At 28.2% G+C, this 22836-nt stretch overlaps 1 protein-coding gene across 1 annotated transcript in view; it reads left to right on the forward strand.

The window, feature by feature from the left end:
- Nucleotides 1–22836, forward strand: part of LOC107449199 (voltage-dependent calcium channel type A subunit alpha-1) — a 345775-nt gene that overhangs the window by 100884 nt on the left and 222055 nt on the right. Inside the window, exon 2 of the mRNA XM_087159475.1 lies at nucleotides 5908–6190. Coding sequence (XP_087015601.1) covers nucleotides 5928–6190 — 263 coding nt within the window. The 5' untranslated portion in view covers nucleotides 5908–5927. The remainder of the gene's footprint in view (nucleotides 1–5907; nucleotides 6191–22836) is intronic.

A 22836-nucleotide genomic window follows, 5' to 3' on the forward strand; every position in this document is an offset into this window, starting at 1 on the left:
TTAATTGTAACTCGCCACCTTAAGTTTTACTATATGAATATTTCGAAAGGAAAACTCTTATTCGATGCAATTGTTTTGTTTTTTCAAACAAACAAGGAAGCTCCGCCTACTGCTTGCTCCGCTTAGCAACCAATTATTTAAAAAAAATCATTTTGTTTTTACTATATATAATTATTATAATTTTATCTATGAACATTTGGTTAAATTATCAATCGCAACAAAATGAACGTTTTTCTTTGGAATTTAAAAAAAAAACCAACTGAACTGGAAAAAAATATTTAAACTGAAGAACATACAATTTGTGACGCAATATGAAGTGATAAATGAGAAATAATTTTACTTGTTATCAATTTATAATGATAACCATATATTGCATAACAGTTCAAATCGCAAACGGTTTTTATCTTTTGATACTTTTAAAAAAAACTCGATATAAACGTTATGATTTATATCTGATCGCTATCTCAAATTTTTTATTCTACTTATTCATTTTTTTTGTGTTACTATTCATATAAATTTGGACTCGAGGTAAAATATCAGAGAGAGAGAAAAATTTCAACAACAACGAATAATAATAATAATAAATGCTTCATTTTTAAAGCAAAAAAAGTGATGAAAACAAATAAAAAAGGAGTTGAAATTGTAATAACTTTCGAACAAATTGGAACTTCCAGAGAAAAAAAATCTAGTTAAGTTTATGATTGAAAATGGCCCATTCAACGCTTTAAATTTCAACTCTGCAGCTTCATTTAAGAGGGAAGTACATGGGCAAACATGGTATTTTTCTTTGCTTCATACTTAAGAGTTGATAATTATTAAACTAATAATTGAATATTAAAATTTCTTATTAGTTTTAATTCCTCGTACGTTTTTTTTTTACGTAAAGTACTAACTCTTAAAGGCATTTTTTTTAACTCTTAAAGGATTTTCTAAATCAAAATTCAATCCCAACCACGTTGGCAGATGCAAATGCTTATGCAAAGTCAAGACTATTCACCCCTTTAAAAATCAAAGCCCACGATCAAATAACTAATCTTGACATCGATAGGAAGACAGCCACTACTCTCATCAGACTAAGAACAAAACATCATAAAAACATGATAATTTCTACAGATAAGACTAGAAAATATCAAAACTGTGGCAACTGTCTTAATGTGGAACTGACACCATATCATGTTTTTAACTGCCCTGCAGTCGCTGCAGGCCTTCACCTCTTAAACTACCCCACAGAAGAGGATTTGTATTCTTTTAATGCCATAGAAATAACAAAAACTATTCAAGCACACCATGAAATATGATTCTATAGAGGATACGACACCAACCAACTAACTCTTAAAGATTTTGCGCAGCAAAACAAAATGTAAATGTAAAGCACCAAATATCACTTTTAAAAAAAGGAATTTGTAAAATTACAGCAATTTGCAAACCACTTTAAAAAAATAAATTAAAATTGCAGTAATAATTGAAAACAAGTTAGAATTTCTGAAAGAGCTCATGTTAAGTTCGTAAACAAATGGTTTTTTCAGCATATTGAATTTCATTTCATCAGCTGCATTTCTGCGGCTTGCAGAGTGGTCTGCATGGTATTTTTTCTTATAAGTTTAACATTTAATAAACCACGAACTGATTATTGAATGTTTATTGTTTCTCCACTGTGACCCCTGTGCATTTTTTCTATTTCACTACTTCGTGAATTCTAATTCTGATAATTTTTCGCAGCAATTCAAAATTAACGTTAATTTGAATCTATCAAAACGGTCATGGCACAAACGATTTCCTAATATGGAGAGAACATTATCGTCGGAGGTTTAAACATACAGTTAATAAAATATGTGTTAAAATTTAATGAGATAAAAAAAAGAACGAATAAATTGCCGAAATTAATTTTAATAAAATTAAAATAAATAAGTAAATAAAATGTGGGTAACAATTACTACAGACAAAAATAAAACTTCACGGTGGGAGAGGGTCCTCCAGAAATTCTTATGAATGTTACAACATACCTTAATTAAGGCCCAAGGAAACCAATTGCCAAGAAAGGGAACAATTGATTTGTGGTAATAAAATTGTTATTATAACTCCTAATTCTAATATTTCTCAGAAAACAGTATGTGTTATTGTATAGTTTAAATACTTAACACACATGGCAATTGTTCATTTTTCTTCCCCAAGAGTAGTTTAGCAAATTCTGGAGAACGTTTTAAATAGAATTCTCGAGAGATATACATCTAAAAGTTGTGTGCTACATGTTCTTTAATCTACCTTTAATTATTGATAAATCTATTTTTCTAAAAGTAGTTAACTTATACAAAATAAATTTAAAAAATATTGCCTGGTATTAATATTTTTATGTTTGAAAGACAAAACAAGATAAATTCGAATTTATTTCCTATTAAGGTGTATCTTTTAATTGTGAAATTAAGGGTATCTGAATACTGTGGGTGAGTATTAGTGCATTTAGACAAGAACGTTCTAAACAACAAAATGAAACGGACGTTCGAAATAACAAAAATGAAAGGAATGTTCTAAATAATTGAACTGAAAAAAAAAGTTCTAAATAATAGAGATGAAATGAACGTTCTAAATAATAAAAATGAAATGTACGCTCTAAATAACAGAAATGAAATGAACATTCCAAATAACAGAAATTAAATGTAAGTTCTAAATAACGGGAATGAAATGAACGTTCCAAATAGCAGGAATGGAATGATCATTCTAAATAATAGAAATAAAATGAACGTTCTAAACAATAGAAATAAAATGAACGTTCTAAATAACAGAAATGAACGTTCTAAATAACAGAAATAAAATGACCGTTCTAAATAATAGAAGGGAAATGAACGTTCTAAATAACAGAAATGAAATAAATGTTCTAAATAACAGAAATAAAATGACCGTTCTAAATAATGGAACTGAAGAAAAGTTCTAACTAACAGAAATTAAATGAACATTCTAAAAAAATAGAAATTAAATGAACGTTTAAAAAAATAGAAATTAAATGAACGTTTTAAATTATAGAACTGAAAAAATTTTTAAGCAACAGAAATGAAAGGAAATATCTAAATGAAACAAATGAATGCTCCAAATGAAAAAAAAAGAAAAATGAACGTACTAAATAACATAAATGAAAAACTCAGGATATGGCTTTAACTGGTGAAATATAACTACAAAATGTACAATGTGTTACTAAAAGCATGGCACATACGTTAGAACAGAATAGCAGGCACGAAATACAATACAGCCTTTGCGTTTTTGTAGCGCTGGAGGGAATCTCCATATGAATGAAATAGAAACGACGCTCACAGAAGTGACGCTTATTCGTGCTGTTAACAGAAAGAGTAAAACCAAATGCTAATTACTTTAATGCTTAGTACGTAAAACCACTTTGTTTACACCATTGTGAATAATCTTGTACAAAACGCATAAAAGGCGGCAGTTATGCTCTCACAAATGGTTCTTGTCTCAAACTGCCTATATGCTAAAGATTGCTCAGAAACTCATACATTGTATACGCATAAATTGCTGTAGGCAAATCGGATTGAACAGAATAAAAATTCAGTTCCTAGCAGTGACATTCGTGCTATGGATATGAAAAGTTAAGAAAGTGCTAATTATTTTAATGCTTATTTTCAGCATTTTAATTACTATGGGAATAATCTTAATCCAAAAACATTTTTTCGCACTCTGCTTATTAACTGAGAGATGCATTCTTTCACTTTAAAATAAAAAAATCCAAAGGAATAGCTCTGAAAAGCAGATCCCTGTATATGGAATAAAAACACCTTTGTGACGTTCATTCACGGTATTAATACGAAAAGTAATGAAATTGCTAATTGTTTCTAGGCCTTTATTCACTACTACTGGGGAAAAACTGCAGCTAAAAGCGTAGCACTCTCTCATTGTCTCAAACTATTTGTTCACCGAGAAAAACTTTGAAGGACTTAAAAAAATAAATTTAGTCATATGTTTTGAAGCTCTTCCAGTTGTGTTCTATTGCCTTTAAAATATGCACCATGAGTTCAAGAACACCCTATATAGTTTTATAGAAAAGCACTATGTTCTTTTTAATACGAACCGAAATAGTTTATTTATTTACGTATTTATTATTATTTGAAAATTGATCACAGTTAAAGGAACTTGGTTTCTCAAAATTCTTCAAGAACAAAGTAATTTATGGTTTGTGAAATGGTAGTATTCCGAAATCATCAAAAATCAGAAAATTTTATAATAACATGCTGCCTAGGGTTTATTTCAAGTTCTTTATAAAATAGGTTTAGATAAAAAAAAAATAGCCTTAATTTTTTTAGCTTCAATGAAATAACTTTCATATTTACTTGGAAAATCTAATATTGATTAGTATTATGTTTATTAACATCCTCTTTTAATTTGATTACGTTCGTAACAAATTATTAAAAAAAAGATATTTTAAGTAACTAAATGGGCTAGTCTGGAAACAAATATAGACATGTCAATTCTATATTAAACTGATTAGTTTATAAACATAATATGTGAACTAATTTGTCCAAATATGAATTTCGTTATGAAATTATGAACAATAGATATATTGCTTCAGTTTGCGTTTGTTATAAATTTACGAAGCTTTGTCATTCTACTTATGGTAAATTATGACTAAGTTAGGCTATCACGGTTCTCTCTTCTTTTCTATTGTACATTAATCAGATACCATTCCTCTTATCTGATTCTATATTGTTCATAATGTAGTTTTGACAGTGTAAAGCTTCTACATTTTATTAACAAACTGAAATGTCCTCTATTATATTCTGTTATAATATATTCTATTTAAGTTACTTTGTCGCACTATCCCAATTATCATTGATATTTTCAGTTCCTTTTATAAATCATACTATCCTTCGCTAAAACCTTAAATCTGATTAATTATGATTAATTTTGTAGACGGTTTTCTAACAAAAATGTCCATAATTACCTTCTGAATTTCAGCTGGCAAGTTTTTCTTATATTCATTTCCTGTAATTCTCAGAACACTGGCAAAAATTGAAGAATTTAATTTCAAAAACATTTAAAAATAAAAGTGTGAAAATAATTTTTTTATGGCAAAAAAACTTTTCAAATATTTTTATTTTATTTCTAATAGTACAAAGTACTTATTATCTGATATCTTCATTCAAACTTAGAATTTGCATTTTAGAAACTATACTTGTAATGTCGGAAATACTCATCAGGTAAAATGTGTTTTATACTCTTAAAAATTGCATTGATGAAGGAATGACGATTTGTAAAGATTATTCTAATGGCGGATACACGTATTTATTTTTTTTTTTTAAATAAAATCTACTGTTCTAAAATATGATAAGCTACTATATGGTTTGCCAGGACTTTCAAAATGTACGTTTTGTGCTGGAATTCGGAGGATGACTAAATGGTGATTTGTGAAAATCATTGTAATGGTGGACACATATTTTTGTTCTAAAATCTGACGAGCTACTATTGGGATTTCAGAGGAATTAGCTGGAGGACGAAATGGTCACTTGTAAAGATTATTGTAATGACGGATACATATTTTTTTCTATAAAATATATGCAGTTCTAAAATCTGATAAACTTCAGTAGCATATGGCGATTTTATCAAAATGTTCAGTTTTTGATGGAATTAATGTGAATGACAAAATGGGGATTTATAAAGATGATTGTAATGGGGAATCCTTCTTTTTTTACAAATTCTTCTGTTCTAAAATTCATTAAACTACTATAGAGTTCTGCCAGGACTTTCAAAATGTTCAGTTTTCGGTAAAATCCCGCTTTATACAGTATCTGTCTTAGATAAAGTTTACTGTACTCACATATATGCTATTTGTGGCTGCTGAAAATCGCATGTTTTTACTGTTTAAAATAAATTATTTTTCTTATAAATATTAACTTTGTTTTTCAGCAACTTTCCAGCCAAATATTATGATTGGAGCTGCTGGTAGTCGTCATTTGAATAGTCGCCGAAGAGGATCATCTCCAAATGTATCACCCCACCTTCTGCATTTGAACCGCAACTCGCAATTGGCAACACAAAATGAAGACGAAGAAGGTAGTGGAAGTATGCTTATGCCTGAACTGCCACCTGGTGTGAAATTGAGCAGGAGGAGGGCAGTGGATACTTCAGACCATAAGACATGTGCACTTTTGCATACGCGTCTTAAAGGTCTCAAGCTTGAAGATGTGGCGTAAGTAAAAATTTTAGTACGCACTCACAGAGCGCAAATAATTGCAAAACAATGTTGTTTTTCACTATATTTTGAAATGCTTAAAAAATTACGAAAAAATAAGCTCCAGCAATGCAGCAAATTGTAAAAAAAAAAATCTTTCATGAAAAAGAGTTTTTTTTCCACTTCCCCATACTTCGCATCTTCTCCTGGTGACAACCAAAGCATTGATGAGTCATATTCAGGTTTAACGATCTTAGGTTGATTTTAAACATTATTAAATTGAACGCTTTTAGACGAATATTCAACTTCCTTCTGAAACTTATTCTACTGTAGAATTTTGAAATTTGATTGCATATTATCAATGCTAACTGTATGGCTAAAATATGGAAGAAACAGAATTTTGTAAGTACAATAAGCAACAGACACTGCAAAATGTGAAATTAAATGTATTCGCACCTAGGAAATAGTAACGAAATATATCACCAAAAAGAATAAACAAAATCACTAAATATGTAATAAAATTAATATCTTAAATTCGATTATAATTATTGGACTACTTTTATTTGTATTTCTGTAAGTTCTCGAAGGAAGAGACCCTTTTTTTTTGTTCATGAAAGACAAAAAGTTCTTTTCAATAACAGGGTGTCGTTAATTTGTTTGTTAATTAATGCAGACCAACTGAAGTCAAACAAAGCATAAATATCATTGCACACTCAATGTTGTTTAGCTCATGAAATTTCAACGAAACATTTATAACATTGCAGTTGCAGATGTTTATAACTAAAGAACGGAGAGAAAAAGTTTAATTATTTTTTATTAACTATTCATGGATGCAAGCATCTTGACCTATAAGTACTAATTAGAATATCGCCATTGCACCCAGGATACAATAAATTATACCCACTCGAAAAAATTTTAAAATGTAAATTCTTAAACCTAAATATGGTGAGCAAAAAAAAAAAAAAACGAATCACCCTGAATAACTTTTTATCTAATGATTAGATCTTCACGTTCTAGGACTCAATCTTAATGACTAGAGGAAGTTACCTCAGATATGCTGGTTAATAAGTGTTGACGATATTTCAAGCGAAGAAATTGACACAAAATTTTACTTTCTCTGAATGAACAAACATTTTTTTCACTGGATTCGGATTCAAGATCCCCAAAATCGAAAGAATGTCATAAGAACTGTTTAAGTGAATTGAAAATGTTTTGCACACAATTATAAAATTTTTTTAGTCAAAAATGATTCAATGCAAAAAATTATTCAGAAGTCTAAGGGTATAAATACCTAAGCATATGAATTTATAGCCAAGTCGGTACAACATCGAACTCTTGCTTCAAAAAGTTCTTATTCAAATGAGTGATTCGAAATACACCTGCATAATAATATCTGATTAAAATGTATCCGGAGTTTAAGAAAACATGTAGAAATATGTACCAGTAATTGCTAGAAAACCACATGGATTTAAAATGAATTCGCTTCAAAATCGAACGATCGAGGTCAAAAACCGATAGGTGATTACTCATTTGAGTCACGATTTGAAATTCGCAAGTTTATAGTTCCGTATTGAAAATATTGAACTTTTAAAAACAACTTGGCAATGCATGCTTGAAACCGCCGGAAAAGTGGTTCGAAAAACATTGTGAGTTTCAGACGAAATCATCACAAATTGAAAGGGGTGCATCAAAAAGTTATTAATCAATTGCGCGATTTTAAATTCTCTTTTCGTAATAATATCATTGGTATTTCAGATAAATATATAGAAATCATGAGTTATTAAATTGCTAAATATTCTTACTGGCTATCAACAATGTTCATGCCCTTCGAGCCCTGTTATTAAATTTGTTTTTTAAAAAATGCGTTTATTGAATACATTGAGCACTGAACTTCTTTAACTCACCCAGTTCTAAATAGTGAGTTAACATTCAAAAATCACTTAGAGAAAACTGTAAGAATCTAGAAATATACAGTTTGCAAGGATCGGCTTAGGAAACCATTTATTTATTCTTTGAGTTCAAAATAGTTACCAAATTTATCAACAGATGTCGCTGCTAACTAATAAAAGCTATCAGATAGTGTTTAATGTTTGAAGTCAGACTTTCTCAACAGTATTTACACAATCAGCTGTTAATTTTATGATCAGACTGTCCCATTTTCTTACTGTTGAAAATAAAGTTTGATTAAAACATTGTACTTTAGGTTAACCGTCAGTTATCAGCCTCATTTTTTGATGACTTTAACTAATATAAAATTAGGAGAGACAAATATCCCAGTTTGCTAAGCAGAACGCTGCAATTATTACACTTCCGTCTTTTCCTTTTTCTTGAATTTATTTTCAGTCATTTATGGAAGACCAGATACTTATTAAAGCATTAAAACAAATTTTTAATAAAAGTTTGCTTTTCTTCTTAGACGCAAACTATCAATATCGTTGCTGGTTGTTCTCTAGATAAGGTTATATTACACTTCATAATGTACTTTTAATAAATCTTCATAACATGCATTCAATTAAAACTTTCTAATAATCTTTTATGAAATAAGAAAATGAATTGAACAGTTTTAACAATTTTAAGAACTACTTATAGATGCTAACACTTTCTTTCACCAAATGGAAGCAGCCATTGTATATTGCTCAAGTCAAAATACAAAATGCTCTTATATTTTAAAGAAACTCTAAAATGAAGAATAAAAATCCCACTCTTTAATTAGACAAGCGAAGAATTATCATAAATTGAACGCAAATAACGATAGTTCAAGAACAATTTTACATTAAAAGCATTTTAATTACTCTCATCTTTAAAATCAGAAAAGATCTGAAGTAACTCAATACAACGAGTGAATGTGAATATTTTAATCTTAAGAGTCATTTTTTTTTAAATTAAGTTAATTTTCGAATGTATTCTGAGATGATTAAATAAACTATTCATATATTTTAGAAGCAAAAACCACAAAATCTAAACATTCTTTAAACTTCTTTCATCTCTCTTTTCGTTCTTGAAGTGTCTATTAAATGTAATCTCATTTGAATATAAATGAGGCACTCACGTTTATTCAGAAGCCATGACGACATTATCTTTGAAGATTAATTTTCCACTTAATTTGAAACTAATTATATCTTGGTTTATTGAAGCATCTTAAGGCAACGCAACATTAAGGAAAGTGTATTCTCTCTCCACTTCTCAATCTAACTTCAAGTTTGATTTGAATGTGCTGTTGATTCAAGTTACTTTATCATTGTTTTCTAGAAATAAGTTTGAATTCAGTGAGCTGAGGATTTAATAAAATTAATCTATTGTTGTTTTATTGAAATAAATTTGATTTAAATGAGCTTCGGGATTAGTAAAATTATGCAATTTCGTTAAAACAGGTGCGATATCAAAGTGCTTCTGATTTATCAAAGTTACTCTATCACTGTTTTGTTAAGACCTATTTGATTTCAATGATTTAAACCATCTGGTTCAGTGAAGTTACTCAATTGTTTTGTTGAAAGAGGAGTGACTTCAATGTGTTTCTGCTGTGACACAATTACTCGATCGCTGTTTTGTAAAGCTAGATTTGATTTCAAAAAGTTCCTGGGCTTCTGCTTTGCATAGTTACTGAAACAATTTTATTTTTTCGAGATAGGCTTAATTTTAAAGCCCTGATGGTTTTGTGAAGTTATTAAATTGTTTTGTTGAATCAGGATAAATTTCAATGTGTTCCTGGTTTAACAAAGTTGTTCAATTGTTTTGTTAAAACAGGTGCAGTTTCCATGTAATTCTGCTTTAACAAAGGTACTCCATCACTGTTTTGTTGAAACAGGTTTGATTTCAATGGCCCTTCTGGTCTTAAAATTTACTGCATTGTTTTTTTTTTCACTGGATTGATTTTAATGCATTCCTGGCTTTACAAAGTTACACCATTATTGTTTTATTGGGCCAAGTTTGATTTAAATTGTTTCATTGTGTAGAGAATTTAATAAACTGCACATGTTATTGTTTTGGTTAAATGCTAGTCTGTCCACAAGACTAATAAAAACGATCTTATTGGGCTTTTTTTAGCAATTTTCTAAAACTATTTTAAAATACGTCGTTTTCCTCTAGCATTTTGCACTTTCATTGGCTTTTAATTAGTTTGTTAATAAATTTGAATTATAAAATGTCACTATTTTTTTTTTAATTTTTGCATTTGACTTTTTAAATTTAGAATTTTTTTTTTGTTGATAACTTTGTTTACTAATTTGGTAAAAACTTGAAGAATAACTTTTATCTTTTCATTATAACATAGTGTTAATATTTCTTTAAGACTAAAAATCAGTACAGTCTTACTTAATACAACCATCATTTTATAACCTTCATTGAACAGTCGACCCAATTTTGAGCTGGAGACTATCAATGTTCAACTCGGTAGCCTTTTCTAATTTTGAACCCAATCCAGATGACAAGGGAACTCCAGGATCAAGTATTGAGAGAAATTTGCCTTTCTTGAAGGATTTATTTTTTGATAAATCTAACCCGCATTTGCGTTACATGGAGAGGAAAACCACAAAAACCTCCCACGCTTTGTCTGTTGGCAAGTAAACTCTAACCCGTGATCCATCTACCACTGAGGATATTTTACATCAGCACTGTAGTCGGTGCAAGCCCGGTGCGGAATTCGTATCGGCCAGTCACCGCTGGGATTCGAACTCGGTTCATCTCAATATTCTGACAATAATATTCTGTTTGTACACTTTGACATTTGAACAATAGCATTTTAACACCGTGCAGATGGATTGTTGTATTATTTTATCAAGAGTCTAATTAAAGGCTCTTCCAATAAATAATTTAATATTTCACGAATAAAAAAATAACACAGTAAAGCTAAAAAATAGCTTTCGTTTTCTTGAAATTGATGTCGTCTTCGTAATAATTCTTTTAATGCAAGCTTTAGACAAGCTGACATTTATTTATAAAGCACGTTACATTGTTTAACATTTCAGAGGGGATTATATAAATTTATGGAGAAGTTCTTTGCGGTAAATCTCTTCTTTTATAAAAGCATCAAGTAAATTTAAAAGTAACGCTTTTAGTAAGGGGAGAAAAAATTGTTTTAGAAAAACTAAAGCTGACAAAATCTCGCAATATTTGTTATGAAATAATTTATTTTTAGTCCTTGTCAGCTATTTGAAGAGATTACATTAAATAAATAACGCATTTATTATCTTAAATTATTCGATAATTTTCTGTTCGTCTACTATGCAATTAGGTGAAAACAAAGTTTCTTAAAACCTATACGATATTAACAGTTTCAGTTATTTTTTTTAAAATCAATCAAAAAGATCTGTGTATCTTTAAAGAATATGAATTCTCCAAAATAATCATGTTCCTCAACAAAAAAATATATGTAATTCAAGTTTTTCATGCATTTAAATTTTAATCAAAATTGATAAATTGAATTATGTTTTATTAATTTTTATTGCCATAATAAAACACGCCCTGGAGATATTTAAATATTTGTGAATTCCGTATTAACTCAAGCTATTTTATCTTTCGAATAAACAACATATTTAAGCAATAAGTTTTTCATTTTATAGTCAAATTGTATAAGATTTCTTTTTTTAAAAAAATACATGAATATCGCTAAAACATGTCCATAGATTTCCAATTTTTCACTGCATATATTACAAAAAACGAGACTTAATTAATAGAATAATTTTTTAGTCTTTTTATCTCGAGAAATAATTTTTATTTAATATTTTTATCACGCGTAGTTTCATAAATTTCTTAACCTCTAGTGAATTTTCGAAAGGTTCCTACATAATCCTGGTGCAAAGAAAAAAAAAATTTTGTATACTCATCGTTAAAAGTCAAAAACAGAATTTATTTCATTTCATCGTTTGCTGGATATAAATTGTTGCTAGCCTAAAATATTTTAGTTATTACCCAAATTAATTTTTCTCATTATATATAAAAGTCGCAATAGTTGTCCTTTAGAGGAACACATACAAGGGAGAAAGTAAATTTAAAAAAACGTGCTTTTAATTACATGTCTTTTCATGTATTTGATTATCTTTAAAGACATTTTTATAGCTTATTCTGAAAATATTATTGTATCCTCGACATTAAAAGTCAAAAACTATTAAATACATAATTGTTTCATTGCATATTAAGTAAGATAAATACTAATTTAATCTAAAAAATTTCAAAAATGAAGATTTCAGTTATTATCTTTAATTCACACTTAGTTATTATCTTTAATTCACCGTAAAAAACACAAGCTAGATAGGAAATGCAAATACATGCAAAAAGCAACAACAAACTGCAATAAAAATAAATAGCAATGAAAACAGAAACACGTGCAAATTTTACTTTATTTTTAAGCAGGGGGAAATTGAAAAATAAATAATCATATATATAGAGAGAGTTGCATCTTTACGTTGGATAATCTTTCAATATGATCTAAGTTCCTTAATAATAAACAACAACTTGATTTAGATAAATGGAAAGAAAATTTATGGTTTGCTGCGTTCCCTTTAGGAAATTCCATTTTTATTCTCCCAAATTTGCATAATTATTTGCTAACGGATAGCATTGCTAACTGGAAAACTATAAACTATTTTTTTTCTTCTTTTTTGCAGCATCTCCATTTTAAATGATGAAGTAATTGTACTGGTGTCGGTTAATTTTGTACTAGTACTGATACACTCTGTTAATGCAAATTATTTTTAAAGAATTGACTTACGGTTTAACCAGTCAACAAATTCATCTGTTGACTGTTAAGGAGACTAACTTTTAAACTTGCATAAATATTAAGTTCTCACAAAGCTAATTGCAGGAAACCATTTATTTTGTTCCGTTTCATTTATTTCGATCTCCTTCCATTTTCTCAACTGATCCTTTTATCTTTTGTTTTTTTTTTCAATTTGCAGATCATTTTCGAGGCACCTGATAAGAAATAAGATTAATTATATTCTTTATACACACATTATACACTTCAATTAATTATAACAACATGCATAGATTACAATGAAGAGCAAATGTTTTGTTGCATTTACAAAAAATAATTGATCTTGCCTGATTCTAAGATGGAGACCTCAAATATAAAACTAGTTTTTCTCCTAATGCTACATATTTTTATACGACATTTTTAGACCAGCCTTTTTTTTATTTGTCGAAATGTACAAGTTTAAAAACGCTTTACATAACAGGGGGTCGAATAAATTTTGCAATACACTTCTACAAAAGTTAGGGCACATCATGAGGATTAAAATTGTATTGAAACCCAAGCTCGTATATGTAATCGAACACGGCTAAGACCAGTTCTCTATAATGACCGATTCCTGTTCAGAAACTCACGAAGAAACAGTTCATAAGTGGGAAGAGCAGCTAGTGGTGTATGGCGATATTTTTTTGGAGTTAGTTCTTATGCAATTTAAATCCTGATGATGTCTTAACTTCCCTAGAAGTTTGCAGTAGCATTTACGAGATCCCCTGTTGTATAAAACGTTTCTGGACTTGTATATTTCGACAAATATAGACTAAAAATGACATTTAAAAGAGTAGCATAGAGAGAGTAAGCCATTGCAGATTTGAAATCGGTGACGTGAAAATATCCTACGAAAAAGAATTTTCCTCTGTATTATATAAGTATCTTGTTTTTCTCAAACTTTATTCCAACTCAGATATGGTATCGATATAATATTCAAAATTCTGAACTAGTTTCAGTTATCCAACCAACTAGTTTTATGACCCCAAAATAAATATTACTAACATTAATATCCTTTAATTTCAACTAATTACTTTCAAAAGAATCCAAGGCAATATTACTCTATCAATTCGAACAATCGCTTCCCAACTCTATGATTTATCTTTTCTACGAAGCACCTGTCTCCCTTTAACTCCAAAAACTCTGACATAAAAACAGATCACCTTTAAAAAAAATTGTCATTATAACCTGCAATTTCTATGTCACCCGAAATATGTACATCGTGTCTGTTTTGTGCAGTATGCTTCTCTAACCCGTATGACGCACGTGTCGCCTTATGAAAGATGGGTTGCCATGGTTACCAAATGGGGCGGATGAAGATAAAGAAGATCGTTACGCGGAAACAAAAGGACTTACCTATATTTTGTGATAATGGCCTCTCAAAATTGTGTTTACATTTCAAATCATTTTTCATAACGAATGAAACAATACTTTTTTTTACCTTTATAACTTTATTACCACGTTTTACGTTTTTCTGGAATAATCCAAATACTTTTTTTTTTTTATAAAAAATAAGTTTGGTGAGGTAAAGATATTTTTTATATTGAGATACATTGTTACATTCTTCTTTGAATAATCTAAACTCCTTTGGAGATAAAATGTACGCATTGCATACATTAAAAAAAACGGATGTTCATTATTATTCTGTAAGAATATCAACTCTTTCAGGAACTACAAATTATATTTTTTTCAAGTCGAAAGAATGAAACAATTAGTTTGAAAAACAATAAAAACTATAACCCCCTTCAAAAAATGAGCTTAAATATGGTTAAAATAAACTAGAATTCAAATAGTTAAATAATAATTTAATTGGAAAATAAATTATTTATCTTAGTAAGTAAAATGAGGTAAAATGTTAGGTTTCTAAAAACTGAATTGAATTAATTTTTTAAAAAATGCTTCATTTTAAAGGATAGTAGTTACTTTAATTTAATTTAAAATAACGCAAAATAAAATCGTTATTAACAGTGCGTAAAATAAAAAATAACTGAATAGCGTTATTACATGTGAGCTGATTCAGATGTCTTTGTTACGTAATATACAATACAGTTTCAAAAAGACTATTTTTTTTATTTCTTAATCTGAATGTATTTAAAACCACGTTTACTTAAATTTTGAATTTTGTTAGTTAAAACTACAAACTTAAAACTGTGATAAAAATTTTGCATACTGTACAATTTAGAAATTTTTCTAATAATTATTAAATTAAATAATGAAATTAATAATTTTTTATAAAAAAAAAGTATGTTTTGTATGTTTTATTTGTTGTAAAAGTATGTTTTTGGTGAACTAGTATTTCAATAGCAAGCAAAAAAAAATTTGGTTCGCTTAAATATTGATTAGAAAACCTGCAAAAGAAAAGTGTGGGTATCTCGATCCTTATTTTGTTGTTGAAACGTGGCATTTGTTTACTTTAGCAACTCTTCTTTCCATTCTGTTTCGAGTAAACCAAGCCAGTCAAATATAAATTCCTTTAAGGGATACATTCTATATTCTTTCCCAACGATTCTTTCAAAAGGGTTTCAATTCTCTCACTATATATTTAATTACGTCTCAAATAATTTGATGTGCGATACATCGCTTTATTTAAAGTTAATTAACATTCTAACTTATATGGAGACGCTTAACTCAACTTTAACATTCCATTTTGCTTATAAACAATCAGCTGTTGCTGACGTCATAGGTCACATGTGGGCGTATATGTGATTTTCTTCTTGAAGAGCAAGTATCCAATTGCCGATGTTTAAACACGAAATATAACAGAATCTTTAATTCAGAGATAGTGTCAGAGAGACTTTAAAGCAAAACAGGACATAAGAAACTAAACAAGTTCGCTCTGTATTGCTTAATTCAGTAGAAATTAAGAGCTGTATCTTGTTACGTACTTAAAATACAAAGTTTGAAAGAATCAAAAGCTTCTGAACTTTAATAATTTCTGTGATTTATATTATTCAGATCAGTGAACTGTAAATTATGCAGTTTTCCACACATTTATACAATTTATAAGGCTCTTTAGTTTAAATAGTAATGAGTTTGATGCCTGACCTTCACTTGAACATGCTCAAGTCGAAGTTTAAAAAAGCAGTTTAAATATCTTATGTTCTGACAACAACAATATTTTTGTCAAAAGAAAACATTATTTTGCCTTCTATTCACTTGTCATTTTCTATTTCAAAGTTTGCTTTCACCCCACTTCACACCCAGAATCTCAACTTCCAGCTAAGTTTGTTAACTTGTAGGAAATTGAATTTCATTCTCTTAGGGGAAGTAACAAAGTTTGAAGAGAATATTTTTTTCTAGAGATAAAAGCTCCAGCTAGCAAAGTGTTTCTGTCTACAATGCTTACTTTATAGAGCTTTTTTTCCCCAGTATTAAATGTTTTTGCATTTTTTTCCACTTTGGTAATTAATATACTAAAAATAAAAGCATTGAAAAATTTCAGACGGTTAATATTATAGAAAGTTATAAAAAATATTTTTCAACATATTTTAAAATTATTATTAATGTAATCATTTTAAAATAGTATGGAAATTAGTTTTTAATTATTTTTTGAAATATTATTTTAAAAACACTTTTACGATAATAACTTTTTCAATGTGTTAGTATTTATTTTTATTATTGGATATGTTTTTTTGCAATGTTTTGTTTTAATATGCAGAAAAATATTTGAAAACATTCTAATATATCATTTAAAAAACACGAGAATCTCAAAACAAAGTAAATGAGGATGGTTTTTTGAGACGAATAGCATTTTTAAATGCGATTCTTGCGATTTGTATAATGATAATTATTTTAGTAACATCCGCTATTCAAGTAAGAATTAATATCAGCTCGTACCTATATCCCATTAGTATATTTCTAGCGATGTTTTGACTAGCGCACGAAACAAAATTCAATTTGAATTATGTTTAAATGCTCAGCTGAATACCCTTTCTTCGTAAGGGGTGAAAAAAAGCAAATGATCAATAAATCAGCATTAATCAACACTATGATATCGTGCATAAAACTGAAAGACATATGCACAATCTTATTTGAGAGAAATCCAACTACACGAATTTCTAATTCTGCTATAGTGAGTTTGAGAATTTCAGTCATAGTTACATCCGGGCATTAATCATAACCTCATTCACAGTTAAATCCAAACTTGAACTAGGAATTTAGATTAATTCAAATCAGTTATGTTTGAATCACAATTTCTGATGACTGTTGACAATTTAACTAATATATTTGCGACCTTGAAAGCCCAAAGTTACTGAATGTCCGACATATTTGACAAACATCATTATTTCTCTTACCGGCAAATTTCAACATTCAGGAATGTAAATGAGATTGAAAATGACACATTTTAATTCAGAATTTGTTTTCCAAATTAGCTAAATTATGACATTTGTCGGTATTACTTCGAGGTAATAATGATTTAAAAATATTGTAAACATTTTATGACACTCATGAATTTTGGGGTTTAAATTGTAATATATTCATTAATCATGATTAATATATACAATGCGCTAAACACAATCTTAGATACATATCATTTGCATATTCTGCAAACTGGCTTAAGTGATTCGTGAGTTATAGAAATTACACAACATAAAAAAATCTTAATCTTACATTTATATATAGGTTTTTCAGAGAGAAAATAAAGAAGTTTGTTTAATTTGCCTAATAACCCTGCGACGCAGAGGGAAGTTCGATGTCCTTTTTACCTATTTTTTCCAACACTCTAATTACAAGAAAAATATATTTTGATACTTTTTAATTATAAAAAACAGTCTAATAGTTATTAAAAAATCTGTTAGATTATCAGAATCAAATTTATACTAAATACAAAAAAAAAGTAGTTTAAAAAAAACTTTGCATTCATATTCAAGAATTTTTCAAAAATCTATTTTGTAAATTAATTTTGTAATTAATTCTGTAGTAGCTGCAAATAAGTGCAAATTTGAAAAATGTTTTTGAAGTGAGCCGAAATTGGAAAATTTTAACTTTAACGTAGAAACGACACATGCGCTTCATGTTGTATTTCATAACCATAGATTATTAAAATGTTAAATAAAATATATTTCGCTTATTTTGACTTAAATTAATATAAAAGAAAAAAGTATGAAAATATCTATAATAAAAGCTCTGCGTAAAAAGGGTAACAAAATGACAACGTGTTCAAAGATATAAAATTTATATCGCGTAATTTGTATAAAGTATTTTACGCTGAATGCTGTTCTTGAATTGCATGCACCTTAAGTTTTAATTACAAATAAAATAAATATAAAAAATTAGACAGAATACAGTTTCGTTTTTATAGCAATAATAATTAAATAGTTTCCTTGAGAGAGAGGTAAATAATAAGCTTGTTATATCATGTAATGTCTTCTAATATGTTAAACTCGATTTTTAAATGCAGGGTCAGTGATAAGCATTCGCCACGTGGTCAATTGTCATAAAATCGTGAATTTGGTGCATAAAATTGTGTTATAGCGAAAGTATTGGCGAATGATTTTTTCCACTGGAAACTAACTCGATCCTCAAAATTACGTCAAAATGAATTTTTCTAAACAAATCAGTATTTTTTATTCGATCACAGCAACTTCCGGTAGAATTGGGTTCAAATAATATGTGCCTGAAAACTATAGTAAAATTGTTTCCAATGGGGAAAAAATTTAATCATAAAAAATTTTTAATACTTGAATTTAGCGAAGACTTTCGAAAATTGGCGAATACTTTTAATATTTGGCTATCTCACTAGCTAATAATTTGAAATCCTTAGCGCGGGTCCTGAAATGTAATACTTAGCTATCTAAAATAGATTCTACCTATGTTTAAAGCATCGCGGTTGATTACAAAGCTTAAGAAGAAAATCTTACTTTAGCATTTTACGGGGTAAAATTAAGTAAGTAACGACAACTTTTTAATTAAAATACTTTGAAACACCTGATCCCTTCTTAAATCTTAGAAAACAATTAAATGTCTGACCAGATTATGCATTAAACAATGAAACATTTTTATTTTTTTTAAACTTAAAATTTACGCTTATTTCTTCCGACAAGAGAAACAAGCATAAAATTAAATTAAGCTATTTCCTTTACTTTAAATACATTCGTTTTATTCCATCTTAATGTCTAAAGTAATAAAAAAATTTAAAATTTAACGAAAAAACAGATTGGCCAATCATTACTCGAATATTAAATAACTGAAAGAAATAAAATATTATTTGAATTTAAAACATTAAAAACTGATTATACAAACAATACATATACACTTGTAAAACTGATTATATAAACGATACATGTACAGTCCGCAAAAAAAAAAAAGATATCACCCTGAATAACTTTTGTTCTAATGATCGGATTTTCACGATCTAAGTGTCAATCTTAATGGTTCCCGGGGGTGACCTCAAATATGCTAATTAATTAGTGCTAACTATTAATTAAGTTACGAAATCAGACACAAAAACGTACTTTCTCTGAATAAACATGTATTTTTTTTTACATATTTGGAATCCTGACCCTTAAAATAGGGGGGGTAGACAAAATTTCGAAAAAAATGGGTTGTAAATTAGGTCGCAATAGGGATTTATATATCTGGCGATGGTTTAAAAATATGCCAAATTACCTCGCCATAGAAGGGGAAATAATTTATAACAACCATAAAGAAACTGAATGAATGACAAGATGGGAAAAGATAGTGCTTCTCGTTGCTAAGCAACCAAAAGAATTTTTCGCGTTGCTTTCTGGGCTTTTTTTTTTTTTTTTTTTTTTTTTTAAATCTCCTTTAAAAAAGAAATTTTAATAAATTATTTTTGATTCTCCAAGATTATAGAATCTTTGAATTTTTATCTGACATTATTTATTTTCGTAAAGCTGTTTTAATGTAATTTGTATGACAGTTTTGAATTAAAACCAAATTTTCATAAGTTATCATAAATTTATGAAGAGTTGTAGGGTTAAATGCTTTTGCCCCGCACTTCGAGTTTCTTAGGACAGGAAAAAAAAGTGATCAAGCAAAGGTGGACCTGAAAAAAGATAGCTATTCTGATGCATAATCGCAAAATTTTATAGAAATCACGGTATTTATTTTCGATAAAATTGTAAAACTTAATAAATGTTATAAGGCATTTTAAAAGCATTTTGATATATATATATATATATATATATATATATATATATATATATATATATATATATATATATATATATATATATATATATATATATATATATATATATATATATATATATATATATATATATAGTTCATAATAAATAAAAACAAAAAAAACACGAAGAAAATTACGAAAAATAATAAGTTTTATTTATTGCGCATAAGCTGCAAGTAAATAGAACTCATAAAATAAGTAAATAAGTTCAAAATGTAGAAAAAACTTGGGAAAAATAAAAAAGGGGGGAAGAAAAATAATAATAAAAAATAAAACAGCAAGAAACCGGAAAAAAAATTCTAAAAATATCCGGAAAATAAAAGATATAATCTTTTCATCAGCTTACACGATTATATCAGCAAAAAAATAGTACTTTCTATTATTGTATCAATATAGCCAAAGTAAAATATATCAATGCAATAGTTTGAGAAGCACTCAAAAAAATTTTACAAAAAAATTACAAACATAATGGAACACAATAAGTAAAAATATCAAGCGAAATCAGAAAATTAAGTATAAAGAAGAAACAGAATAAAACATGAAACGAAATCTATAAAGCGAGCTGCGAATTCAAATGAACTTATTACATGAACGTGAAATTTTTAAAGAATTATTTAAAATATTTTCGAAAAAGATTGCCACATTACAAAATATGAAACCAAAAGCGGAAATTGAGCTAAAAGCTTAAATAGAGGGGTTTTGTATTAAAGTGCGTTCTTACTGCAGTGTTTTGGTTATACCTATTTTATATAATGTGATTATAATGCTTTTTGAATTTATTATTCTGTTTTTATCGGAGAAAATAGTAGCTTCGTTAAATCATGAAAATTCTTGGAATTAGACATGAAAAGTTATGAATTTGAAAATCTAAAATGTAACAGATACCCTGTATTAAGGAAAATAAAATATTTCATTTGAAATCTATTTTTTTATTCAACATTATTTCATTTTATGCTTTACAGAATATTAAAACGGTGCGGAGATCAAGGAGGTATGTAAATAGGAAAATATATTAAAATCCATATCTTAAGTTCAGAACCTTTTTTCATGGCACTTGTTAACCAAAATGCTGTAATGATATTGTCAGCATTTCAATTAAAAGAACTAATTCGTTCTGTTTAAAACTATCTCTATCACACGACTTTTTTTTCCGAATGTCGCATACCTCCCTTAACTATATCCGTACTTCTTCAACTACGATTAAAATAAAACTTTATTTTAAGGAGCAAGTCAAGAATTTGTACTTCTTAATATTTGCAAATGATATTAAGTAAACTTAGTTTGCAGTAAAAAGAGTTGATGTTATTTACACACTCCTTTCGTTAGTTCTTTAAAAAACATGATTAAACGAAAATTAGGTTTATAATACCCTTAATTAAACAAGAGTAACAATTGTTACAGTTTTTACAATAATTTTTCAACTCTGACACTCTTTTCATGAGATAACTTCTTTTGCCAACGATTTTGTCCCTTTTTTTTGTTAGTTGAAACCAGCTTACGCATTCTTGTAATTTTTACATTTTATCTTTGAAATTTCAATCTCGAAAGACATGCATGAAGTGACGCCTAGTCCAAAGAATCTAAGTTAAATAGTTGTAAGGCCGATTATTACGAAAACAATTAACTACTCTGGTTCAATGAAACAATTACAGTAAAACTTGGGTAAGTTGACCACTTCATGTGCATTGTTTTAGTGGCCAACGTAGACAAGTGGTCAACTTATAGAAGGGGTGGGACATTGTTTACTTTTTCGTTTCCTACATGTTGCTATACATTAAAATTTTTTTTTTACTTGACTTAAAAATTTGATTTAGCAAATGGCCAAATGAATATCTCAAGAAATGTGTTTAAACCTAAACGAACTTCAATTTGTTACACAGAAATAATTTTAATATTTAACTAACTTTTAAAAAAAAATTATTTTGTTAGTTATGCATGTGAAGTGTTTAATAAAAATAATTTCTTAAAATATCAGAACACGAAAACATTGAAAACTTTAACAAAGCAAAATTATTTTAACACTTTAAAATTTATTCTGTTATTACTACGCATACAAGCCTATTTGCTCACTATTGCAACTGGAAGAGCAACTTTTCAACTAACACACCTGTTTTCAATGAATGAATGAAAGAAATGGTCAAAAGCTGACTCCCTACAGTTTCCCCAGATGGTCAACTCACAAAAAGGTTTAGATTAGCTTTTTACACTATTTCACCAAACAAGTGAAATATTAACATACATTGCGAAATGACAGAAAATTTTCTGAATTTTTTTTTCTGGTCAATTTATGAGGGTTTTAGAATAGAATTTCATAATACTCCTAGACAAAATTAGCTTATTTCAGTGGTCAACATACAAGATAGACAGGTGGTCAAGTTACAAAGGTTTTGCTTCTTTATTAAGTAGGAAAATTTCCGTTCTTGATAATTGAGGTCAACTTATTCAGGTGTAAAACTTACAAGTGTGGTCAACTTGGCAGGTTTCACTGTATAAATAAATCATTAATATTCTTGTTTTTTTATTACGAAATATTAGGAGAAATTTGTATACATAATTTCTTCAAAACGTGTGTTAAAACTATGATTATAAGTTATTTAAGAAGAAAAAAGTCAATTGGAGTAAAAGAACAATTTTTGAGATGATGATTCTAAAAATAGCACATTTTTCAAATCTTTTTGCAATTTTTTATTTTAGTAGTTGTTTAACAAAACAAGGCATATCGAACATTTTCCTGATATAGCAATATTTTTTTGAACTGTGCAAAAGTTGAGAAATTATACG

Source organism: Parasteatoda tepidariorum, chromosome 3, assembly GCF_982258835.1.
Source record: "Parasteatoda tepidariorum strain Cologne lab strain chromosome 3, Ptep-v5.0, whole genome shotgun sequence".
Classification (NCBI taxonomy): Eukaryota; Metazoa; Arthropoda; class Arachnida; order Araneae; family Theridiidae; genus Parasteatoda; species Parasteatoda tepidariorum.